At 36.2% G+C, this 26,785-nt stretch overlaps 1 protein-coding gene across 1 annotated transcript in view; it reads left to right on the top strand.

The window, feature by feature from the left end:
* RPRD1A (regulation of nuclear pre-mRNA domain containing 1A) overlaps positions 1 to 26,785 on the top strand; it is a 78,856-nt gene that overhangs the window by 20,948 nt on the left and 31,123 nt on the right. Inside the window, exons 2-5 of the mRNA XM_041749280.1 lie at positions 16,094 to 16,247; positions 18,576 to 18,633; positions 19,879 to 20,005; positions 20,115 to 20,290. Of these exons, the coding sequence (XP_041605214.1) occupies positions 16,094 to 16,247; positions 18,576 to 18,633; positions 19,879 to 20,005; positions 20,115 to 20,290 (515 nt within the window). The remainder of the gene's footprint in view (positions 1 to 16,093; positions 16,248 to 18,575; positions 18,634 to 19,878; positions 20,006 to 20,114; positions 20,291 to 26,785) is intronic.

The raw sequence follows: 26,785 nt of genomic DNA, 5'->3' as shown, positions 1-26,785 counted from the left end.
TCAAGCACTGAGTTGAGTAAGAATGGTAAGAGTGGACATCCTTGTCTTTTTCCTTAGTGAGAAAGCAGTTAGTCTTTCACCATTAGATAAAATGTTACCGGTAGTTTTAGTTTTAGATTCTGTATCAAGTTGAAGTTCCTCTCTATTTCTGTGTTTGGTTTTTTTTTGAGAGATTTTTAAATGTTGTTGAATTTAGTTAAAAGCTTTTTTTGCACCAGTTGATCATGTGATTTTTTTTTTCCCCTTTAGTTTAATATGCTGTATTACTAACCAATTTTCAAATCTTGACCCAGGTGTACATCTCTACCATATATCCCACTTATTTGATTGTGAATTCTTTTTATATATTGCTGAATTCTATTTGTTAATATTTTGTTAAGGATATTTACATCTGTGTTTATGAAAACTGTTAGTCCGTTGTGTGTGTTTGTATGTATTGTTTTGAAATCAGAGGAGCACTGACTTCATAAAATAAATTGGGTTTGTTTTCCTATTCCCTGGAAGAGGTTGTATAGAATTTTTAAGGTTGTTTAAATGTTTGGTAGAATTATTTGGCAGAAACCATCTGGATCTGGAAATTTCTTTTTGAGAATTAAATAATTGCATATTCAATTTTGTTAAATGTCATAGGACTATTGAGATTTTCTGTATCATATTGGGTTAGTTGCTGCTGTAGGTTTTTTTTTTGTTTGTTTGTTTTTTGTTTTTGGAAGCGTAGTCCATTTCACCTAAGTTGTCAAATTTATGTGTCCAGGTTGTTCGTTGTATACCTTTAGTATCCTTATTGTCCTTTTGATGTCTATAGTGATATTTCTGGTACTGAAAATTTGTGTTTTCCCTTTTTCCTCTTGTCATTCTTTTTAGAAGTTTGTCAGTTCTATTCATATTTTCAAAGAAACAGCTCTTTGATGCTCAGCCTTACTAATCATTGGAAGATGCAAATCAGAACCACTATGAGATACCACCTTATACCTATTAGAATGACCATCATCAAAAAGATAAGAGATAACAAAAAAGCTGGAAAGGATGTGGAGGAAAGGGAACCCTTGTGCACTGTTGATAGGATTATAAACTGGTGCGGTTACTAGGGAAAACAGTATTGAGGATCTTCAAAAAATTAAAAATAGAGCTCCCGTATGATGCAGCAGTTCCACTTCTGGGATATATCCAAAGGAAATGAAAATGCTAACTTGAGAAGGTATTTGTATCCCCTACTAATAATATCAGTATTATTTACCGTCTGCAGGATGTCAGAACTACCTAAATGGTCATCATCAGATGAATGGATAAGGAAATTGTTGTATATATACACAATGTAATATTATTCAGCCATAAAAAAGTGAGGAAATGCTGCCATTTGTGACATGGGTGGATCTGGGGGGCATTTGCTAAGTGAAATAAGTCAGACAAAGAAAGACAACTATTGTATGATCTTATTTAGATGTCAAATCTTAAAAAACGAAACAAAACCCTAGAAATAGAAACTTGGCAAAAAGAGACCAAACATGTGGTGGTTGCCAGAGGTGGGAGACGTGGGAAGGGACAATTGGAAGAAGGGGTCAAAAGGTGCAAATTTCCAGTTACAAGGTAAATAAGTAGTAGGACTGTAATATATACCATGGTGACTAGTTTATCTTGCTGTATTATATAAATGAAAGTTAAGAGTAAATCCTAAGAGTTCTTATCATAAGGAGAAAAATCAATTTTTTGCTTCTGTATGAGATGATGAACGTTAAAATCTATTGCAGTAATAAGCATTTCCCAGTATACGTATGTCAAACCATTATGCTGCATACCTTAAACTTGATGTATGAGATGTATGTCAGTTAAATCTCAGGAGGAAAACAGCTCTTTGTTTCACTGATTTTTTTCCCCCCTATTTTTGTTTTCAGTTTCATTGATTTCTGGTTTTATTTTTTTATTATTTCCTCTGTTTCCTTGGATTAATTTTGCTCTTACTCTAGGATTTTGAAATGGGAGTTTAGATTATTGGTGGGGGACTTTTTTTTTTTTTTTTTTGGTGGGGGACTTGTGTATCTTTCCCATTATATGCATTTAGTGCTAAAAATTTCTCAGCCCCGGTTCAGCTTTATTCCACAAATTTTGATAGGTTGTATTTTCAGTATATTTGTTAGAGCATTTTTATGATGGCTGCCTTAAAATTTTTGTCAGATAATTCTTCTCTCTGTCACCGTAGTGTTAGCATCTATTGATTGCCTTTTTTCATTCAGTTTGAGATCCCTTTGGTTCTTGGTATAATGAGTGGTATTTGCTAGATCTATATTCTTTGTGTTTTGAGAATCTGGACTTTATTTAATACTGTTTTATCTGGATTTCTATGATATTACCCATCAGGGGAGGGAAGTACTCTTTGTTACTGTTGAGTGCAAGTAGGAGTTTGGCTAATACCGTGGAGTGGGGAGTTAGGAATGTGTGGTCTTAGGACTGCTGGGCCATGGTGGAGGTCTTTGCTTTCCACCAGGCCTTTTGTCACACCATGAGGGGCTGAGGGGCAGTGCCTCCTTACTGCTTGCTGTGTGGGAGTAGAAGTCCGGGCCTCCCTAACTTTGCCTTCTCTGACACTACTCTGGAGAGGTATTGGCTCCCCATCACAGCCTGGCTTCCCATTTAGCCTTTGTGTGGATGTGGGTGGAGCATGGTTTTTTATGCTGTTTTATTTTTCCCTGCGGTGTTTGGCTGGAGTGGATTGATTATCATCTTAAAGTTTTCTGTCTTTCTAGGATGTCCTTTTCCTGGTCCTTTGCCTAGAATGAAAAGATTTATATTGGAACTTTTGATGTTGGCACCTGTTAGGATTTCTGGGTTGCTGACTTTTCAACTCCCAATCTAAGATAAAGGCAAAAAACAAAAAACAAAACAAAAAAAAAACCAAGAACTTACCTTTGTATTGTTCTTTGGGTCCCAAGGTCCCTAGCCTATCTGCCTTTGTTTCTCTTCTTAGGTTTATTTATAATGCCCAGAATTTGTATTATACTTCTCAAGAGAAATAGGGAAAACAATCTGTTCTATCTTCCTGGAAACACAAGTTCCCTACAAATTGATCTTTATATTGAACGGGGACATAGTATTTGGAACTCTGAGGCTGGTACTTATACTAGTATTTTCTTGTCTTAGATATTATAAGAAACTTTCTGATTTGGATATTAATATTTTAACAAGTTTATTTTATTTTTTTATCTTTTTTTAAAAAGATTTATTTATTTATTCATGAGAGACACAGAGAGAGGCAGAGACATAGGCAGAGGGAGAAGCAGGCTCCTCACAGGGAGCCTGATATGGGACTTGATCCCGGATCCTGGGATCATGCCCTGAGCCAAAGGTAGATGCTCAACTGCTGAGCCACCCAGGCATCCCAACAAGTTTATTTTAATATAACTATGCTAAACAATTTTAGTTTTTATTGCTTTAAAATACACCCTTACTGACGTGCCTGGGTGGTGCAGTCGGTTAAGTGTTTGCCTTTGGCTCAGGTCATGATCTCAGGGTTTGGGGATTGAGCCCCACTTTGGGCTCCCTGCTCAGCAGGCAGTCTGCTTCTCCCTCTCCCTCTGTGCCTCCCCCTGCTTGGCCACTCTCTCTAAAATAAATAAAATCTTTTTAAAATCTTTGAATATAGGGATCCCTGGGTGGCACAGTGGTTTAGCGCCTGCCTTTGGCCCAGGGCGCGATCCTGGAGACCCAGGATCGAATCCCATGTCGGGCTCCCGGTGCATGGAGCCTGCTTCTCCCTCTGCCTATGTCTCCTCCTCTCTCTCTCTCTGTGTGTGTGTGACAAATCATAAAATAAATAAAAAAAAAATTTAAAAAAAATCTTTGAATATAGAAAATACCAAATTTCAGTTTTAAGCAACAGATTTGGAGAAAATATTTTGCAGTGTCTAAAATGGATCGTAGCTAATATTAATAGCATATAAGATGGTCCTGTGATTTCATAAGAAAAAACAAACAGTGAGGTGCCTGGGTGGCTCAGTGGGTTAAGCATCCAACTTGATTTCTACTCAGGTCATGATCCTGAGATCATGCAGGGAGATCCAGCCCTGCATCTGGCTGTGCTTTGGGTATGGAGTCTGCCTAAGTTTTTCTCTCTCCTGGGGTGCCTGGGTGACTCAGTCAGATAAGCATCTGGCTTCTGTTCAGGTCATGATCTCAGGCTCTTGAGATCAAGCCCTGCATCTGGCTCCCTGCTCAGTGGGGAGTCTGTTTCTCCCACTCTGTCTGCCTCCTCCCCCCGCCCCCCAGTTCCCCCACTCTCTCAAATAAATAGTCTTTAAACTTTAAAAAGGATTGAGACTGATTACAAATGTGTTTATGAACACAAAAATGTCTTGGATATATGAATTGGGAAGAAAGTGTAAGATATGTGTAGTATCTTATTTATGAAAAATCTTACATATGTTTGTATAAATTTGAATAAGTATATAATGTTTGCAAAAATACTAACTAGGTCTGAAAAGGATTCATCTACTAAGTAACTTATTTATGATAAGTGAGTAGAGATTAAAGGAGGTTTCACTATGCTCAACTTTTAAGTTTTTAAATTAACCTTTTTTTTTTTTTAAGATTTTATTTATTTATTCATGAGAGAGAGAGAGAGGAGAGAGAGAGGCAGAGGGAGAAGGAGGCTCCATGCAGGGAGCCCGATGTGGGACTCGATCCAGGGTCTCCAGGATCACGCCCTGGACTGAAGGCAGGCACCAAACCGCTAAGCCACCCAGGGATCCCCAAAATTAACTTCTTATGATAGTTTTAAAGTTCTATGCAAATGAAAACAATAAGATATTGAACTTCCACGAACCCATCATCACCTAGTTTCTTTTTTTTTTTTTTAAGATGTTACTTATTCATGAGAGACACAAAGAGGTGGAGACATAGGCAGAAGGAGAAACAGGCTCCCCATGGGGAGCCCAACGCGGGGAGCCCAATGTGGGGATTTAACCCCATGATCCGAGCCAAAGGCATACAGATGCTCAACCACTGAGCCACCCAGGCATTCCTATCACCCAGTTTGAACACAGTTAACATTTTATCTTTTGAGTTTTATCTACCTAAATCTTCTCACACACACACAAACCCCTCTTTTTTTTCCTGCTAATTTTTTAAGAGATTTCATTTATGTATGTATGTATGTATGTATGTACGTACGTATGAATGAATGAATGAATGAATGAATGACAGTGAGTGAGAGAGCATGCAATCTCACACCCTTAGCCACCCCAGCATCAGACACTCAACCACCTGACTCACCCAGGTGCCCTTCCTGGTAATTTAAAGCAAATTTCAGACTTTAACCATTTTAACCATACACATCAGTATATGTTTATAATAAATTAAGGCTTATATAAAAAATGTAATACAATTGTAAGAGCTCTATCATAGCTAAGTAAGTCAACATTAATTCTTGATTATTTCAAGTCCAATCTATGTTCATTGTCCCAGATTCCCTCAAAGATGTCTAAAAAATAATTTTAAAAAGATGTCTAAAAAATAAAAAAAAATCTCTCTTTGTAATTAATGGTCAAAATAGCCTCCAACAAAGTGCACTGATAAGATTTGGTTAAAAGGTGTTCATAAACTCATGATCTGCTACCCCTTCTCATTTATTTCATGCAGTTTATTTATTGAGGAGACTCTCACATGGAGTATAGAATATCCCTCCCTGCATTCCGCGGATTTCATCCTTTTGTTGTCATTCCCAAGGGATCCTTCCTTTATTGGCTCTGTGTTATATGCTTCTCTTGCATCACATTTAGAGATACATAATGTCAGGTTCTTTAATATTTAAGGATAAGACTGATCTGTGAGTTCAGTTGTTGTCATGAATCCATTATAAAGTTCTTTATCACCTTTCATCCTATGGTTTTAGTCAGCTACTGATGGTTGATTAGGCCCTTTAGTTTATGAGGTGTTGCAAAATTCTGAATTTGTAATTTTTTCTTTATTCAGAATTCTATAATAGTGAATCTCTAAAGTATGGTCCTCAGACTGCAGTATCAGTATCACCTGATAATTTGTTAGAAATGCACATATTTGGGCCTACCCCAGACCTACATCAGAAACTAAATGGGCAGGAAGCAGTAATCTATGTTTTAACAAGTCTTCTAAGTGATTCTGAAACACAACAGAAGTTTGAACATTTGAGCATTAACAACTTGCCTTCAACCATTGGTGATTCTGGAATACAGTTAGTGGAAGAAAAGCAGGATAAATGCCTAACTTTTCTCCTTTGTAAACTGAATTAGTTATTTAATTCTCCTTTTTAAAAGTATTTTTTGAATTTTTGGATTTTCAGATATTTGTGTTTCAGACCATTATAGTCATTCTTTTTGATGCTCTTTTGCCAGTGGCTGCCTCTTGGAGGGTTGTTCATGTCCTTTTGATACAACCTCAGTAATTTTTTTTTAAGAATTTATTTATTTATTCATGAGAGAGAGAGAGAGAGGCAGAGACACAGGCAGAGGGAGAAACAGGCTCCATGCAGGGAGCCTGATGTGGGACTCGATCCCAGGACTCCTGGATCACACCCTGGGCCGAAGGCAGGCACTAAACCACTGAGCAACCCAGGGATGCTCAACCCCAATAATTTTTAAATAGCTTTCTTGTTTTCTATTATGACAAGTTATGCCAGGCTTATCTTAATGTATTTCCTGCTTTTATTGGCAAAATGTGTAGGGATCACAGTATGGGTCCTGGGATTGCTAATTGATTTCGGTGAATTTCTTTGCATTTAATTAATTTAACAATTGTTCATTGGTAAATGGAGATGATAACTTACCTGTATGATTGTTTTGAAGATTAAATGAAATACACAATAGACTTTTAGAGCAGTGCCTAGTTATAAGAAAATAGTCCGTATGTATTTTTTTAATCAAGTATAATTAACATACAATATTATGAGTTTTAGGTGTACAATATGATTCAACAGTTCTATACAGTTGTCAGTGCTGTTGTGAAAAATGTACTCTTAATCCTGTTTATCTGTTTCACCTACCATCCCACCTACCTCCTCCCAACAATCATCAGTTTGTTCTCTGTATTTAGGAGTCTGATTTTGTGTTTCTCTTTTTCTCTTTATTCTCTTTCTCAAATTCCATGTATGAGTGAAATCATATGGTGTTTTTCTTTCTCTGGCTAACTTACTTGTCTTAGGATTACACCCTCTAGGTTCATCTGTATTGTTGCAAATGGCAAGATTTTATTCTCTATGGCTGAGTAATATTCCACACTATATCCATTTTCTTTTCTTTTCTTTTCTTTTCTTTTCTTTTCTTTTCTTTTCTTTTCTTTTCTTTTCTTTTCTTTTCTTTTCTTTTCTTTTCTTTTCTTTTCTTTTCTTTTCTTCTTTTTTCTTTCTTCATGAGAGACACGGAGAGAGAGACAGAGACATAGGCAGAGGGAGAAACAGGCTCCATGCAGGAAGCATGATGTGGGACTTGATCCCCGGTCTCCAGGATCACACCCTGTGCTGAAGGTGGCACTAAACTGCTAAGCCATTGGGGCTGCCCTATATCCATTTTCTTTTTTTTTTTTTTTTAATTTCTTTATTCTTGAGAGATAGAAGGAGAGACAGATCCAGAGACACAGGCAGAGACAGAGCCAGAGACACAGGCAGAGGGAGAAGCAGGCTCCATGCACCGGGAGCCCGACGCGGGATTCGATCCCGGGTCTCCAGGATCGCGCCCTGGGCCAAAGGCAGGCGCCAAACCGCTGCGCCACCCAGGGATCCCATATCCATTTTCTTTATCCATTCATCCATTGGTGGACACTTCGGTTGCTCCCATATCTTAGCAATCATTATTTTTTTAAGATTTATTTATTTATTTATTTGTTTTGAGAGGGAGAGTGTGCGCTTGTTCCCACAGGTCTGTGCAGGCATGAGCAGAGGAAGGAGCAGAGGGAGAGGGAGAAAATCTCAGTCTGACTCCCTGCTGAGCACAGACTTGGGGCTCCATTTCACAACCATGAAATCATGACCTGAGCTGAAATCAAATCAGATGCTCAACCTACTGAGCAGCCTTCTTGCCCCTGTATTTTGGCTATTGTAAATAATGCTACAGTAAACATACGGATGCATATATCTTCGAATTAGTTCTTTCATTTTCTTTGGGTAAATATGCAGTAGTGGAATTACTAAATCATATGGTAATTCTATTTTTTATTTATTTTATTTTTTTTTTAATTTTTTTTTTATTATTATTATTTATTTATGATAGTCACAGAGAGAGAGAGAGAGAGGCAGAGACACAGGCAGAGGTAGAAGCAGGCTCCATGCACCGGGAGCTCGACGTGGGATTCGATCCTGGGTCTCCAGGATCGCGCCCTGGGCCAAAGGCAGGCGCCAAGCCGCTGCGCCACCCAGGGATCCCCTATTTTTTATTTTTTGAGGAACCCTCATACTGTTTTCCACAGTGGCTGTGGAAATTTCACAATATTATTTTAAAAATATTATTTTTGAAAGAGCAAAAAAGTTTTAGTATCAGTCCCACTCTAGAAGTATAATGTGAATAAACCATATGGTTTATTATTCTTCCAGAACTTTTCCAGTTGACTGTCTTCTCTAGTGGTCTGACAGTTCAGGATAAAGATTGTTCTTTTCAAGATCGTAAAATTCATTTGTTGCATATACTAGGATCAAAATTTTTTTTGGTGGGGGGGGGTCTATAGATTGTTTATTAGGAGTGGAGACAGAGCTTTCCTCTGATGCCCCCCCCACCGCCCCTCCACCGCCCCTCGGGCGTCAGAGAATCTCAGGCTTCAGGTCCTCCAGGGATCCCAGTCTAAAGCCTATACCCTGGCTCCAGCTTGCTTCTCCTCAGCCCAGGAGACAATCAAAATTTTTGAAATTATTGTAGGCACTTGAATTGACTTTGACCTGTTAGACTGGAGAAGATGTGCATTTGCTTGGTCTAGGTGGAGTTTTTGTTTTGTTTTGTTTTCTCCCACCAAACATTGAAATAAGATCATTCTGCTCCTATAGGAGTTAAATTGGTGGAACATTAAGTGAGCACTACCCAGAAGCCCTTTTCGGTATCTAGGCCCAAGTTAATTATTTAATATTTAACTCATATGGGGATCCCTGGGTGGCTTAGTGGTTTGGTGCCTGCCTTCAGCCCAGGGCGTGATCCTGGAGTCCCGGGATCAAGTCCCACGTCGGGCTCCCTGCATGGAGCCTGCTTCTCCCTCTGCCTGTGTCTCTGCCTCTCTCTCTCTCTCTGTGTCTCTCATGAATAAATAAATAAAATCTTTTAAAAAAAATATGTAACTCATGTGTTTTCCCTTTATTTTATTTTTAAAGATTTATTTATTTATTTTAGAAAGAGAATGCACGGGGGGGGGAGGAGCAGAAGAAGAGTGAGAGAAAGAATCCCAAGTGGACTCTCTCCTGAGCTGGAAGCCCGATGTGGGGCTCACTCCCACGACCCTGAAATCAGGACCTGAGCCGAAATCAAGAGTTGGACATTTAACCCACTAAGCCACCCACATGCCTCATGTGTTTTCCCTTTATTATGTAATTCTTTGTTGGTAACTTTTGACACATATCCCTCCCCAAATTATTTTTTAATCTTTCCCCAAAGTAGGTCTGTCTCCTGTGTGTTTGTATCAGTGTATGTAACTTAGATATCTTTCCATATCAGTATATAAATTTTTCTCTTTTATTTTTTTTTCTTTTCCTTTTGTGTGTGTGTGGGGGGGTGGTAGGAGGGGCAGAGGCAGAGCAAGAGAGTATCTTAAGCAGACTCCACACTGAGCATAGAGCCCGACTTGGGGACTTGATCCCACGATCATGACCTGAGTCAAAATCAAGAGTTGGACTCTTTACTGACTGAGCCACCCAGGCACCCCTTTGTCTCATTTTTGAACAGCTGTATTGTATGGATGTACTATGATTTATTTAGCGATACCTTTCTTGTTATCATGAGTATCCTTAGTGGTTTCTTTGTGCAATTATGATAATGTATCCATAGGGTAAAATTCCTACACATGAAATTTACAGGGTCAAGGGATTTGTGCATTTACACTTTTCATGGGTGTTGCTAAATTAATTTTCTAAGAGGTTGTACTAGTTTATATATTAACCACTAATCCCTGAAGGTATCTAAAGGTGATAATCTTAGTTGTACTTTTGCCAACTTTTAGTTAGTGTCAGACTTTGATCTTGATCAGTCAAATGGGTGGGAAATGATGATTGGTTTTAGTTGCTTAATATTTGTGTTTCTTTCAGCTTTCCATTCACACTAGCCCATTTTTCTTTCTTTTTTTTTTTTTTTTTTAATTTTTATTTATCTATGATAGTCATCAGAGAGAGAGAGAGAGGCAGAGACATAGGCAGAGTGAGAAGCAGGCTCCATGCACCGGGAGCCCGACGTGGGATTCGATCCAGGTCTCCAGGATCGCGCCCTGGGCCAAAGGCAGGTGCCAAACCGCTGCGCCACCCAGGGATCCCTAGCCCATTTTTCTATAGGTTATTGATTTGTGAGAACTCTAGAATGGAGGAGGAAATAAAAATATTTGAATTTATACTATGAAAATAAGCACGATTAGCTAGGTCTGTAAGAAAATTTGTCTTTCATAATCTGAATTTGAAGTTGAGGTGTTTTGTTTTCTTTTTTTTTTTTTTTTTTATTTATGATAGTCACAGAGAGAGAGAGAGAGAGAGGCAGAGACACAGGCAGAGGGAGAAGCAGGCTCCATGCACCGGGAGCCCGATGTGGGATTCGATCCCGGGTCTCCAGGATCGCGCCCTGGGCCAAAGACAGGCGCCAAACCGCTGCGCCACCCAGGGATCCCTGTTTTGTTTTCTTTTAAAGATTTTATTTATTTATTCATGAGCGACCGAGAGAAGCAGAGACCTAGGCAGCGGGAGAAGTAGACTCCTTGCAGGGAGCTCAGTGCAGGACTTGATCCCCAGACCCTAGGATCACGCCCTGAGCCAAAGGCAGATAGATGCTCAACCGCTTAGCCACCTAGGTATCCCAAAGTTGAGGTTTTTGAGAGCAGTGTAATTTTATATTTTCCCACCCTTTAGCTATTTTGGGTAAGGTTAAGACCCAGAAGCCAAATTAGTGGAACAGATAATTAAAGGGACAGGTCTAGGCCAAAAGTTATTAATTTAGTAAATAACCAAGCAAATTTTGAATCAACTTGATTCCATAGATGGATAGATGAGAGTGACAGTTGTTGCTTTCAGTCGAGCTTAGAGTAGTTGGGAAGCATTAGACTAAATAAAAAAAATTATAGTTGGAATAAGTCCTCCATAGAAAAGTATAAGGTGGGGATCCCTGGGTGGCGCAGCGGTTTGGCGCCTGCCTTTGGCCCAGGGCGCGATCCTGGAGACCCGGGATCGAGTCCCACGTCAGGCTCTCGGTGCATGGAGCCTGCTTCTCCCTCTGCCTGTGTCTCTGGCTCTGTCTCTCCTTCTATCTCTCAAGAATAAATAAATAAAAAATCTTAAAAAAAAAAAGAGCTATCTTTAAAAAAAAAAAAAAAAAAAAAAAAAAGAAAAGTATAAGGTGCCTGAGACCCGTATTCAGCATTGCCTAACCTAGTGTGTTGGGTGGTCAAGGAAAACCAGAGGAACCTATTTAACTGAAGTCTAAAGGATAGGGTAGGAGCTGGGGAAGTAGAGGAGTAGTTGTATTGGGCCTAAAAATGAAGAGAGAGTAGTATAGAGGGCAGAGAGAGACATTTTTAGGCCTTAGATTATCTGGAGAACAGAAAATCTTTGAAGGATTTTAAAACAAGGGATGAGCTGCCAAAAGTCTGCGGCATTGTGGCAGTGATACAGGAATACACTGGGTTTATCCACCTCATTTTTCACCCACCTCAGCTATTATGAAGCAGCCAGCTGTGTCTGACTGAACTCTTGGTCCTGTCTGGGACAAATAAAATCTATTCATGAATTATCTGTGGATTATGCACTTTCTGTGGCAAACAGTTAAAGCAGTTTCTGCCAAATAACCAACTCTTTATCCATATGGACATGTCTTGTTGTCTATAGTGATAATTAGTTTACCAGGGAAATAAATGAGGCTGTCCCGCAGTTGTTAGCAAGTCTTTAATAGATTTTTGTTTCAAGGTAATGGCTTTTCTTCTGATTTCCTCCTATAAGACCTACAGTAATGCTCATTGGTAAGTGTGCATCTGTGTGTGTATATATTTGTTTATTAAGCTTTTTGCTGTTTCTCCCATGTAGAAGTCTTCCTGCATACATAAAGAGGGTTCTTGTGTTAATAGGTAACACGAGAAAATTTTAGATGTTTTTTGTACTTATTGGCATTGTCATCCACTATGATTTTAAATTTCAATCACCTTAAAAATGTGGGTTATTAAATTAGATTATGATATTCTGCATTATACCAAAAGAAATACGAATACCATTGGTACAGTTGTAAGAAAATGATTCACTTTTTGTTTTTAAAGATTTTATTCATTTATTTTGAAGCGAGAGAGAGCGAGAATGCATGCAGTTGGGGGAAGATGCAGAAGGGGAGAGGATGGGAGGAGGGCATGGGAGCCCATCGTGGAGCTCAATCCCACAACCCTGAGATCCTGATCTGAGCCAGAACCTGAGTCATATGCTCGACCAGTTGACTGAGCTACCCAGGCACCCCAAAACTGTCACCTTTTGATTATGAATAAGTAAAACTAGATTCTGAACTGATGAATTAGTGAAACTGTGTGGCATTTATGTATCCTTTGACAGGCAAAGTTTGTTTCATATTGTTTATCTAATAGCCTTAGGCTCTTCTTTTTGAAGCCTGTAGTTGATTTTTCTTTCATTTCAATTGTGAATTATTATGTAATTGTTTCTTTTCATATCTTTTCTTTTCTTTTCAAGATTTTATTTATTTATTCATGAGAGGCACAGAGAGAGAGAGGCAGAGGCAAAGAGGGAGAAGTAGGCTCCGGGTTGGGAGTATGTAACTGTTTCTTACTTATGTGATGACTGAACTTATATTGTCCTTTTAAGGGGTATGCTCAAAATTTTAGGTAATATTATGTCCTTGTATATTAGCCAGATTTTACTATTATTATTTATTTGTTTTGGTTTACCTCTGTTCCCATACAAGGTCCAAGGAAAAAGGGCTATACTTTTTTTTTTTTTTAAGATTTATTTATTCATGAGAGACAGACACGGGGTGGGGCAAAGACATAGGCAGAGGGAGAAGCAGGCTCCTCGCAGGGAGCCCGGTGCGGGACTTGATTCCAGATCCTGGATCCCGGGATCATGCCCTGAGCCGAAGGCAGACACTCAACTGCTCAACTGCTGAGCCACCCACGTGTCCTGGAAAAGGGGGCTATACTTAATACCAACAGTAGCTTAAAATTGTTAGTTCAGAGGTGAGATAAAGAAAATGGTTCCTCACAATGTAAATAGACTGGTCTTTGTTTGCTAATACTTTATTGGCACAAATATAGCAGTATATACACATACAGATACATTGGGTTATAATACTATATTTATGATTGCTTCCAGGGTTGGTGTGATACATTAGTGGAGAGAAGGAATAAAGAAAGAGAACTCACATTTTTAGTGATGTGACCTATCATGTGCCAGTTTACATAGAGCTCAGAAACTCTTGATTGAACAGGAAAGGTTATTTTTTGGTCCATGCTCATCATGGTCCCTGGCACATAGCATACACTAAATAAGTGCTGTTTAAAATTATTTTTTATTTTTAAGGATTTTATTTATTTGAAAGAGAGAAAGAGGAGGGAGCGCTCGCAAAGCGGAAAGGAGAGGGAGAAGCAGGCTCTTTGCTCAGCATATGCAAGCATATGCCCAGGAGCCTGGGATCATGTCCTGAGCCAAAGGCAGATGTTCAACCAACTGAACCTAACTGCCACCCAGGCGCCCCAAATACATGCTATTTAAATTGAATGAAGTTTTGGAAAAAAGCAGTTTTTATAAACAACCCTGTGACAATAGAAATAAACGAAGTGAATAGGTCACACCCAGTATTAAGGGTTATATTCTTTTGCCAACAGAGTTTTTTCTTTTTTCAGTTTTTTCTTTAAGGAATTATGAAATGGTTTGTTTGCTCTTTCTGTTAATTTTGTATGCTTTAATAACGATTTATGGCTTTGTTATTTTCAATTATCAAAATTCATTTGAAAATCATTTTTGTGATTTTCTTCTAAAATTGCTTGTGGGTAGTTCCATTAGTTTATTTTTGCTCTACATAAAGGTACAAATAGTTTTATTTTATTTTTATTTTTTTTAAAGATTTTATTTATGAAACACACACGCAGAGAGAGAGAGAGAGAGAGAAACAGAGACACAGGCAGAGGGAGGAGCAGGCTCCATGCAGGGAGCCTGATGTGGGACTTGATCCCGGGACTCCAGGATCAGGCCCCGGGCCAAACAAAGGTGGTGCTAAACCCCTGAGCCACCTGGGCTGCCCTACAAATAGTTTTAAATGGGGGTAAGTTTTTTTTACTGAAAATTTGGAGAAGGGGTGGGTATACCTGATAGCGGTTTCTAGGTATTTTTCATATTTTAGCCTGGGTTTCACAAAGGGAAAAAAATGAAAATAATGTCTTGATATTTGAACCTTATACAAATCCATGCTCTTGGTGTGGTTTGTTTGTTTGTTTAATATACTGGGAAATATATTTTGAAATCTTGTAAATTTTTGCTTTAATGTACGTTGTAGAAACCATTCTGAAGAGATGGTAGCCCTTGTATTTAAAAATATTCCAGGACCCCAGGATCATGACCTGGGCCAAAGGCAGAGATGCTCAACCATTGAGCCACCCAGGCTCCCCAGGCCACATCTTTCGATAGGCCAACGAGACCATGCGGATGGATGACACAGATTTGTAAAGTCTGGCCATCTCTGACTCACTATTTTAGTTTCTCCTAAGAAGGTTGTGTCACTAGTTCCCCTTCAAGAAAGATGTGAACTCAGAAATGGCTTTTACTGTATTGAATGATTAAACTGTGAATACTCAAATCTAGAGGACCAAATGTAGTCTGTTTTTGTCGTAAATCCAGTAACCTGGCCCACGTTAATGGTGCACTGGATTATCAGTCCTGACCCTGGGTTTCCTTTACCATTGAATGTGGATTCCACAGAGTACAGTGTTTCTGAATATAACTGTACAACTTTGAATAATTCATATTTAATTCTAGTAAAATTATAAAAAGAGCCAATATAAAAGATTATGTTCAAATAACTAAAATTTACCTATACGTATGACTCTTATTTGAGTGACACTCAATACTACTTAACACTGTAACTAGTAAAAATGTATTCTGGCCCACAATTGTTAAAATCTTTTCTGTTCTTTTAGAAGGATGATTACACTCACAGAATATAGTGAGAAAGGACATCCTTTTGTCAATGAATCAGTTATTTAAGGCCATGTCATCCAAAGTGGATGAAGATCTAAACTGCCCATTTGATCTCCCTAACATTTACTCTGTTAGCTTGGGAAATATTTATTTCATAAACAAAAAATACATAATTAATTGAAGTGATGTGTCTTTCAGCATATTTTACATTTCATACTCTTGTTTTATAATAACTTAATGATAACTGTAAAACCAGTGTGGGTATTAGAACAGTCATAAATTCAAGCTTTAGGATACCATCTTAACATGACCACTCACTATCTTACTTTAAATAAGATATATTCCATGTAGTGTTTACTAATTTTAACAAAATTTAGTACAGATAGAGTTACAGATATGCATTTTTACCGACTTGAGGATTTTGGTGTTATAAAACTATTAATTTGGGATTAATGATAAAACTAGGAATCAAAGGTAAGTAATTTGGGCAATTTAGTAAAAGAGCAAGGAAACAAATTAATTATGGACTAGTTCCTTCTCCTGAGTCCTTTTTTTTTCCTTCACATGATCCATCTCCAGAAACTAGAAACCTAGTGAATTAAAGAATGGTGACTTGATAAGTCTGGTAGTAGAATGAGAAGCTAGAGTTGAACATGATACATAAAAGTTAGTATGTTTGTTGTAGTTCTCAAACTACTTGATTTAGATATTGGGAAGGTTTGTCCAAGTTAAATGAAGATATTTCAAATAGATTTTTAATTTTTTTTTTTTTTCCAGCTAAACCAAACAGGAAGCTTACTTTTCTCTACCTAGCCAATGATGTCATTCAGAACAGCAAAAGGAAGGGGCCGGAGTTTACAAAAGATTTTGCACCAGTTATAGTGGAGGCTTTTAAACATGTTTCAAGGTATGGTAATTGTTTGGGTACTAGGTAATCTGTTTTAAATGCACATAATATGTCCTTTTGTTAAAATTTGCTGTAAGCCATTCAAACAAAAAACAGGGACTGTATTTCTTTGAAATTTTCATTTGAAAAGACTATAAATAGCTTTTGTAAATATGTTAAATACTTCTGTGAAGGGAAATTTTTGAATTGTTGCAGTGGTGATAGTTTGAAGTACTTGAATTAACAGCTTTAGGAGACCAAAAGCAGCTTCCATATTGGAATGAAGGTATTGAATTGAAAATTTGTGTGCTTATAAAGCTATCAGTTTTCCAACTAACATTTCTGGATAATAGTTGTTCCCTTTCCTTTCACATTGCTTGTAATTCTAAGGGTTTTTTTAGCGTTAGAATATATATCATAACATTTTAAAATGCTTTAGAACTATAGAATATTTATTTAGAATATTTACAAGCCTGTTGAAAAATTTTGCTACAGAAAAATTCTAAGGATAAAAGTCAATGCTTTGGCTTATGCCCTTTTTAAATGCTTATTTCCAAACCTGCACAAATATTTGGTAGATTACTGGGTAAACATTATTGGGGTAGACTACTGAATCCATATGAATTATAGAATCCAGGGGTAAATAAAGATCTGTGTTGAATGATTTAAGGATGAAAATATACTCCAGGCATGCCCCGCAACTTTAGTCATAGTGGATACATTTTTCAAAAATTAGTGTGTAAAATACTGCTGTATGTTACTTTCTTAAATGAATATTATTTATCTTTCCTTTTAGATAGCTTTTACCATCTTTTCAGATGTTGGCATTTCTTAAGAGTTCAGTCATAGGCCCTCTTCCCTGTGGTCATATTCTTCACTTGACCTCTGGGCGATTTCATACACTACATATATTTAGTTATTATCTATACCCTGATAACTCACAATCTTACATGCCAATCCAGATGTGTTTCTTTCTTTTAGTTCTTTGTGTCCTGTTGCCTAATAAATTTCTAGTTATATGCCTCCAGATATCTCAAACATATAATGTCTCATATTGAATTCCTATTATGTCATTGCTCTCTGCCAGATTTGTTCCTCCTTTAGTTTTCACTCTCAGTGGATGCCAACTCCATCTATCCAAAGGCCCATCTGAGAAATTAGGTGTTATCTTTAACTTTCTCTAATACTGTGATTTATAGTATTATCACATTCTCCTTTCTTCTTCATTCCTCTTCTTCTTTGTAGTATATATAGTTCCCACAGTTCTTTAGATTTCTTTCCATTCCAACTTCCATAATGTCTTTTTTTTTTTTTTTAAGATTTTTATTATTAGAGGTGGGAAAGAGAGAGTATGCAGGCATAATAGCACAAGTGGTGGGGCAGAGGGAGGTGCAGAGGGAGAGAGAGAAGCAGACTCTTTACTGAGCTGGGAGCCTGACATGCACCTCCATCCCAGGACCCCAAGATCATGACCTTAGCTGAAGGCAGGCACTTACGGAATGAGCCTCCCCATGGTTCCCCATATTGTCATTTCTATATAATTGCAGGAGCCTCCAGTATTATTTAATCCATTTAGGAAACTAGCCACAGTTGCAGAGTTGATCATAACATTCCCTTGCCTTTGAGTCCTCATTTGTCCCAGAGATCACATCTATAGTCCTGAGCAAGACTTAAGGTATTGTTTCATGGCCCTGTCCACATCTTTAACTCCTATCTCACATTTCTTCCACATGTACACTTTATAGTCCAAGTTTAGGTTAACTTAACTCTTAGTTTTTCTACCTTAAAAATATATTGCCTCTCCTGAAAAATTCAATAAAGTGTTTATTGGACACCCAGGCTCCCCAGGCCACATCTTTCGATAGGCCAACGAGACCATGCGGATGGATGACACAGATTTGTAAAGTCTGGCCATCTCTGACTCACTATTTTAGTTTCTCCTAAGAAGGTTGTGTCACTAGTTCCCCTTCAAGAAAGATGTGAACTCAGAAATGGCTTTTACTGTATTGAATGATTAAACTGTGAATACTCAAATCTAGAGGACCAAATGTAGTCTGTTTTTGTCGTAAATCCAGTAACCTGGCCACGTTAATGGTGCACTGGATTATCAGTCCTGACCCTGGGTTTCCTTTACCATTGAATGTGGATTCCACAGAGTACAGTGTTTCTGAATATAACTGTACAACTTTGAATAATTCATATTTAATTCTAGTAAAATTATAAAAAGAGCCAATATAAAAGATTATGTTCAAATAACTAAAATTTACCTATACGTATGACTCTTATTTGAGTGACACTCAATACTACTTAACACTGTAACTAGTAAAAATGTATTCTGGCCCACAATTGTTAAAATCTTTTCTGTTCTTTTAGAAGGATGATTACACTCACAGAATATAGTGAGAAAGGACATCCTTTTGTCAATGAATCAGTTATTTAAGGCCATGTCATCCAAAGTGGATGAAGATCTAAACTGCCCATTTGATCTCCCTAACATTTACTCTGTTAGCTTGGGAAATATTTATTTCATAAACAAAAAATACATAATTAATTGAAGTGATGTGTCTTTCAGCATATTTTACATTTCATACTCTTGTTTTATAATAACTTAATGATAACTGTAAAACCAGTGTGGGTATTAGAACAGTCATAAATTCAAGCTTTAGGATACCATCTTAACATGACCACTCACTATCTTACTTTAAATAAGATATATTCCATGTAGTGTTTACTAATTTTAACAAAATTTAGTACAGATAGAGTTACAGATATGCATTTTTTACCGACTTGAGGATTTTGGTGTTATAAAACTATTAATTTGGGATTAATGATAGAAAGAAGGAGGTGGGATGGAAATGGAGTCCAGTAAAAAGAAAATGTATTCATTTTTCTTTGAAATAAATTTATAGACATTATGAATTGTGAAGTTATCAGCAAAGGCTTGCCATCCCATCCTAATTATATCTGATATAAAAACAATGCAAGTAAAATATTCTAATGATAAAATAATTTTTATATTGGTTAAGTGTTATGCAAGTATTAGTCATCAGACATGGAATTTTGTGATATTTTAATAATCTTATTAACAAACTATAGGATAGTTGGAGATGCCCTATTTGAACATATTCCAGAACTACACTGTTCTTGTGCTTTAATTACATCATGTAGAAATAGAATCTGTGAGACTCTTTGTTGTAGTAGAACATGCTTTGTATCCCCCTTCCCAAATATCCAATTTAGTATTAAAAGATTCTGCTCATGTATAATGATAATAAAATGAATATGTTGTATAAAACTTTATTGTCTAGGTTGAAATTATAGCCTGATTTCCCTTTTGCCATTGTATGTATTTGGCATATAAATCAAGCGAGTCACTTTCAGAGTCTGATAATTATTTTTACACTATCTGTCTCTGCCACTGGAGTATGACTTCCTCAAGGCTGAGGGCCATGTCTTATTTTAGTTTCCAGTTTATATATTTCTAATACTTAATATAGTGTAACTTCTTTGTCTTAATATTTCTTAAAAGAAATGGACTAACTCAAAAGTAGTTTATACTTAAAACTTTGCACAGATGTATAGCCCATAGGGAGTGAAAAATATGAAATAAATTATAAGTCTTTTCTATTTGTTTAAGCTTCATTTATTATGGTTCTAAAGTTGTGTAACTTTTTAGACTCTAGATCTTGTTAGAGCATTACAAGATCTAGAGAATGCAGCTTCAGGTGATGCAGCAGTTCATCAAAGAATAGCATCTTTACCTGTTGAAGTCCAAGAAGTATCCCTACTAGATAAGATAACAGGTAAGAAAAGAAAATATGATCTGGAACTTTTTTGGAAGTCAGGGTGAGGGAACGGCATATGGCATTGTTTTTGTTGTGTAATAATGTTATTATTCTGTGCTTTTCTTAGATAAAGAATCTGGAGAAAGGCTTTCTAAAATGGTAGAGGATGCTTGTATGTTGCTGGCAGATTACAATGGCAGATTGGCGGCTGAAATAGATGATAGGAAGCAACTCACTCGAATGTTAGCAGATTTTCTTCGTTGTCAAAAGGAAGCCCTTGCAGAGAAAGAGCATAAATTGGAAGTGCGTAACCTTTTCCTTCTTTAGTGCTTATTTGTTTAATTTATTTTTTGGTAGGAATTTCAAAATACTATGTTCCCACACATTTTGCACTTTTTTGGACATAGACCTTTTTAGACAATGGCGCAGGTAAGCTACTCCTTGCAAGAATGGGCTTCTTTCTGCTTGAAGCAAATCAGCCTAATTAAACTTAGAAATTTGGTGTTATGAAAATTGCTTGCTTTATAAAACTACTCATGTGAAATTCCAGTAATATTAATTCATCCAAAAAGTTTAAACTCTATTGTCAAGAACAGAACTAATGGGAAAATAGTAGAATAAAGTCTGGTGTCAGCTACAGGAAATTATGGTTGGATTTATTGAATTCCTGTTCTGAGTACACGTATGTACTTTTAGGTATACAATTAAGAAAAAAAGTTTTTTGGCATTGAACTTATGGGATGCTATTCCCCCTCTCTCTGTCCCTGAACAGTTCATCAGTTCTGTTCAAGAAGTTAGTCTTCAAGTTAGTCTTTTGTTCCATCCCTGATTCTGATGCTTAATATATTCCCACACCTCACTTCTGGCTCACACACACCCTTAGGGAGAAGAAAGTCATCACTCCTTTAAGTTAAGTGGTGATTGATAACTGTTGATGAATCTGGAGGTGCAGGGGTGAAAAAGAGAAAAATTTTCCGATTTCCTTTGAGCAGAGTAGTTGTTGTCAGGGGTGGATGAGCCAGAATCTTTTTTGACTAGTTTTTGTTTAAAATTGTTTATTGCTATAGCAATTTTTATTCCATATGTATATGTACGAGAATTTCTCATTTGTCTGGATCCCTTTATTAAACCGTTTTCTATAAATTTGTAGGTATGATACTGCCTCTATTTAGAGTTGCTTTTATTCGTGTTTAGTTCTTGTTTTAGTAGTCTTTGCCAAAGAGGATCATCATTTCTATCTGTGAGACCAGCTTTTTGATCAAGAGCTCTCCCACCCCAAATTCTCAGCTTTTAATTTAACATTACCCCTTTTCAATATAGAGCATAGTTGTTGGCACCATACCCTGCATTTAGAAAAGTATCGCCATTGTACATAGAAAGGAGAAGGTAAAAAATTTTAAGACGATAACATATGTTATTTAACTTGGCCAGTTTTTGATCTTGTGATGCAACTTCAGTCTTAAACATACTGTTACTTGTTTTATTGTTAGCAGAGTTAAGGGTAAGTAATGTTATGCAATTTTTGTCCTCAGTCTTTTGGTATGGTTTCTTTAACTTCTATTGAGCTTCTGTTGCAGGTATTGGACATGGGCGTATCTTCTAACGATGTCATCATCATTAGCATATTCTTCCTGCTAAAAATAAATATCAAACTCCAAAGCCTGTATTGTCTCCTGTTTTTGAGAATTGAAGACTGAAACTGTTTTGCTTGATTATTTAATCACTGGTTACAAAAAATAGAATTTATGTTTGAAATGTAATTAAGTATAGAAATAGATCAGATGTCACCCTCCACTTCTTCTTTTCCCACTTCTTTCAGCTAGATGGTTATAGGTGATGAGGCTGATGATAATAATAGCAATAACATTTACCATGTGTCAGGTACTATTGAAAGCACTTCACATCTCTCAACTCATTTAATCCTATATAGTAGGAAGAATGATCCCCATTTTACAGGTAAAGAAACGGAGGCCCAGGAAAATTAAGTAACTTGCCTAAGGTCACAAAGAGGTAGTGAGTTGTTAAGAACCCAGGAACTCTTTCTCCAAAAGGCACATTTGCTTCCAGGTTTTACATAAAGAGATTTAAGATCACAGCAAAAGCTAAAAAATCTCTCTTCAGCTCTTTCTGTTTCCTCCCTCCTCAGAGGTAATCACTGTCTTAAAGTGTTCTAGGCACTTTTTTGTTTTTCAGTGTCACTGGATATTATATTAAAAAGAGACCACCTAAATTATACCGAACATTAGTTTACAAGTAATAAAAATTTAGATTTCCAATAAATTAGGAAGTCATTCCACAGAACTCTTTGTTATCATTTAGAACTAAGTGATTCCTTTGTCAGATTATGGAAATGATTTGAGGTAGACATTTTTGTATTGAGTAGATGGCATCATTTTGAAGTTGAGACTGAAAGATCAAGATTTATATTTACCATATAAGCTTTTTCAGTTATCTGCATCTTTGAATACCAACTGTCATTGACCAGGTATTGATGAGTCCTTTTTTTGGTTTTCATTTTTTTTTTTTCTTTAAATTGAACATAAATGTAAAGTATCCATTCAGGAATTGTCTATTTCATATATTTTTTAAAGAGGTTGCTGTTAAAGCATTTGTAATGAATGAAAACATGAAGTGGTTTTTTTTTAATTTTGCAAATTATGAATCATTATTTTTGGAACTTGTGACAAACATAGCTGGTTATTAGGCAGATAACTTAAAATATTTGACAATCTAATGTTTACAAAATGACATGTCACAGATTGCTATAGAAATCCTATTTCACCATTCAGAAGTTGAAATTATTTAATAAACTCTTGTTCACTTAGTTTATTTTTGGAAGGCATTCATGGATAGGGTACTTAAAATGACATTTTAATTTAGTTTGATGTTTTTGGAGAGGGGAAAATACAGAGATCAGCAATTCTTTCATATTTAATAAGAATTTCTTTGATGCTCGATTTTGGATACTTTTTTCATGATACAGCTGGTATAAGGAAATATACTTTTATAAAATCCGTTTTTATGTCACTGATCTGTTTTAAATTGCTAGGATTCCATGGAAAATTGATTGTCTAGTCTATGAAATAGATTTACATAGAAGATTGGAAATCACAATTTATGGCTCTTAAATTATAGTTCAAAGTTCTGTAAGTCAGGATGGGAAAACTGTCAGAGGACTGTGTTTATCTTTTGCAGTCTTACATCAGTATATTCAAATTTAGCTTATTTTAAAATTGAGGGCATAGTATTCATTGTATGAATGTTGTTTGTTTAGTTTATTTAAGTCTGTCCCTTTTCTCATTGTGTCAGATTGCAACCACTAAGTTGCTTTTATTAGTTTTGTACATTATAGGTAGCGCTGCAGAGAACATCCCAGTGATGCAGACTCATACAGTTTTGCAAGTATATATGCAGGATTGATTGTCAGAATCAGAATAGAATATCTGGGTCCAAGCGAATGTATGTTTAAGTGTTGACAGGGTATTCAAGTCCACCAAAAGGTTCTGCCTTTTTATTTTTTAAATTTTAATTAAATTTGTATTTTTTTTGTTCTTTATGAGTATAATTGATGCATAGTGTTACATTAGGTTCAAGTATAGATGTTCTATCTTTTAAAACACCATGCAATATGAGTTCATCTTTTCCTTTACCCTTTCCTTTAGCCCACACTGAATATCATTGATCTTTAAAATTTTTGCATATCTGTTAGTTTAAAAATTATTTTTTTATTCACTCAGATTGGTCATCTTTTAAAAATACTAGCAAAACTTAATAAAAATAAATAAAATACTTATTAGCCTTTTTTGTTGCCAATTCCCTATTTCCTTTGACTACTTTTCTATTTGGTTCTAAGTTTGTGTGTTAATGTTTGTCTTGTCTTTTATATATTCTGGGTTATAGTTAAGATAGTATTCTCAATTCATAAGTATAAACATACTATGCTCTTTTCCTGGAGATTTTTTTTCTAGTAATTTTTTTCATTAGGATTTTTTAATTTATGGTATGACCTAGGGATCTAATTGAAAGTGATAGTAAGTAAATGTCCCTTGTCATGTATCAATTAATGATCAATCAGTTATTGACTGTCTTTTATTATGTTGTGAAATGCTATTTTTGGTTATACTTAATTCCTATATATGTATATATGAGAATGTAGTCCCTTTTTTATTCTGCTGGCCCATTTATCTTTACTCACCTTTAATTTTGCAGTAGAATTTTATTTGTATAATTTTTGGTATCGTTTGTGTCTACAATTTTAAATAATTATTTATGTGAGTTTTTACTTTCTTCCACTTATTTTATACATATTTGCTTTCATACTAAATATTTCAAATGGCACTTTCCTAAATAGAGATTTCTTAATTTAATGGCCTTCTCCATTTCTGAATGCATGGTTTTACTTTTGTTGTCCCTCCCCTCTATCTGCTAGACCATATTTTCCAGGATTTTCAAAAGTTTACTTTCATAAGACTTTGTTTTCCAGAAAGTTCAGTTTTCATTATTTAAATGCTTAAGATAAATTTTGTTTTGTCTGGGACATTTAATGATTAGATGTTTCTTTTTTTTTTTTTTTTTTTTTGATTAGATGTTTCTAATGTCTCCTCTTACTATAGGAAAGAAGAATATAAAAAAAAAAAAAAGAAAGAAGAATATTTTAAATAGCACTGAAAGTACAAATTTAAAAACCTTACTGAAGATGTTACCTGCATGTAGCTTTTTGATGGTTATTTATCAAGTTTCATATATTATTAAGGGTATAGTAGTAAGAATATGGAGAACTGCTAATGTATGCTTTCATCTGTAGTTCACTTATTTCTTACATTTTACTTTTTTTCGTTGAAATCATACTGATTTAAATTTAGAAATTTGATAAGATGGAGCTATATGAACTTTTTTATTTTTAGATTTTATTTATTTACTCATGAGAGATACACAGAGAGAGAGGGGAGCAGAGGCATAAGCAGAGGGAGAAACAGGCTCCACACAGAGAGCCTGATGTGAGTCGATCCCAGGACTCCAGAATCACGCCCTGGGCCAAAGGCAGATGCTCAACCCCGGAGCCACCCAGGCGTCCCTATGAATTTTTTTAAAAAGCAGACATACTAATTACTCAATGGTTTCTTATATTATTTTTTGAGATCTAAATATTAAGTGTAAAATTTTTGTGATTATTTTTCAAGAACCATAATCTTAATCACTTTTTTTGATTATGCAAGTAATCTATTTTCATCATAGGAAAAAAGCTTCTTGAGCAAAAGACTTATTAGCCCTGTGTTTTGGCACCTTGTATTTTGCATACTGTTGTTTTCATATAATATATGTGCAACTTCTATGCCACTGTTTTCCTTTTTAATGAACAGCTGTATTGTAAGTTAACAGCTACATGTTCTTTGACAGTGTAAGTGTTTCAGTTGCTTGGATATTACTATAAACAGTATTGGAGTGAACATCCCTTGTAGTATATTCTTGATTCCTGTATATCTTTTTTTATGATAAATTCCTAAAGGTGAAATTGCTGATTCATTTTAAGGACTTGATACATGTTATCAATCTAACTTTTCAGTAAGGTTATACTAGATCATTGTCTTTGATGGTCTTCTCTTTGGGTCAGTCATTTTCTCTAGAAAAAAATGCATCCGTTTGCTGGGTAGATAACATAGGGCATCTGTTTTCAGAACGGTGCCTTTTATCTGATTTGGATTTTCAAATGCAGATCTTCAGCTTGGTTTCTCCTATCTTTTGCTCTGTGGGATAAGAGTTGTAACAGACTGATGTAGGGATTTTCAGGTGATCTTTATTGTCAATCTTAAGACTTACTATTGTATTTCAAGGAGCTTGGTACTTCAAAGTCCTGAGCCTCTCCAAAGTTCCTCAGGATAAATTATATCACTTTCGATCATTATTTCTTGTTCCAGTTTTTTCCATCTTTCACAAGTGTCTTGACAGCTGTGTACTTCGATTCCCTCTTCTCCATTCCTTTGGGTTTCCACCTTTATAAATTGTTTTACTATTTTAGTGCCATTTGGGGAGTGAGTGGAGATAAATACGAGCTCAATTTATTATAAAAATGGAAGCCCATTATGTCTTGTTAAATAGAACTAGTATATGTGTTTTGTAACTTCTGTGAAACTACCCTTGTCTAAGGGGTTGGTCCAACATTGCCTAGATTGTTAACAACTGATCTTCCTGTTTTTTCTCTTAAAGCCAATGCAACTGCAGCCTGGTTTATCTTTGAAGAAGTCAGATCTCATCATACCCTTGTTTAAAACTCTACAGTGCTTCCCATTACACTTTTAGATCTTACTTGAAACTCTGTATATGGACTATGAGATCCCTAGTCATGAGTCTCCATTTAGCTTTATCTTGGGACTATCTAAGCAGCATCCATTTTACTCTAAAAGCTTGTACAGGTGAAACATTTCTCACATAAGGGTTTCTGCTTTGCTAACAAGGTAGCTGGAATGCTCTCTCCACTAGATCTTTACTTAGCTGGTGCCTTTTTAAATTTAGATTTATGTTCCTGTGTCATCTCTTCAGAGTCCTTCAAGTATCCCTTTCATTTGGTTCCACCTACCCCTTCTGCCCTCTTCCTACCTATTATGTTACACTGTCATTTTCTTTTTTCTTTTTTTTAAAGATTTTATTTATTCATGAGAGAGAGAGGCAGAGACACAGGCAGAGGGAGAAGCAAGCTCCATGCAGGGAGCCCCATGTGGGACTCCATCCCAGGTCTCCAGGATCATGCCCTGGGCTGAAGGCGGTGCTAAACCGGCTGAGCCACCCAAGCCACCCCACTGT

The sequence above is a fragment of the Vulpes lagopus genome, chromosome 1 (genome assembly GCF_018345385.1).
Source record: "Vulpes lagopus strain Blue_001 chromosome 1, ASM1834538v1, whole genome shotgun sequence".
Taxonomy (NCBI): domain Eukaryota; kingdom Metazoa; phylum Chordata; class Mammalia; order Carnivora; family Canidae; genus Vulpes; species Vulpes lagopus.
This window is presented reverse-complemented; position numbering and strand designations above follow the sequence as displayed.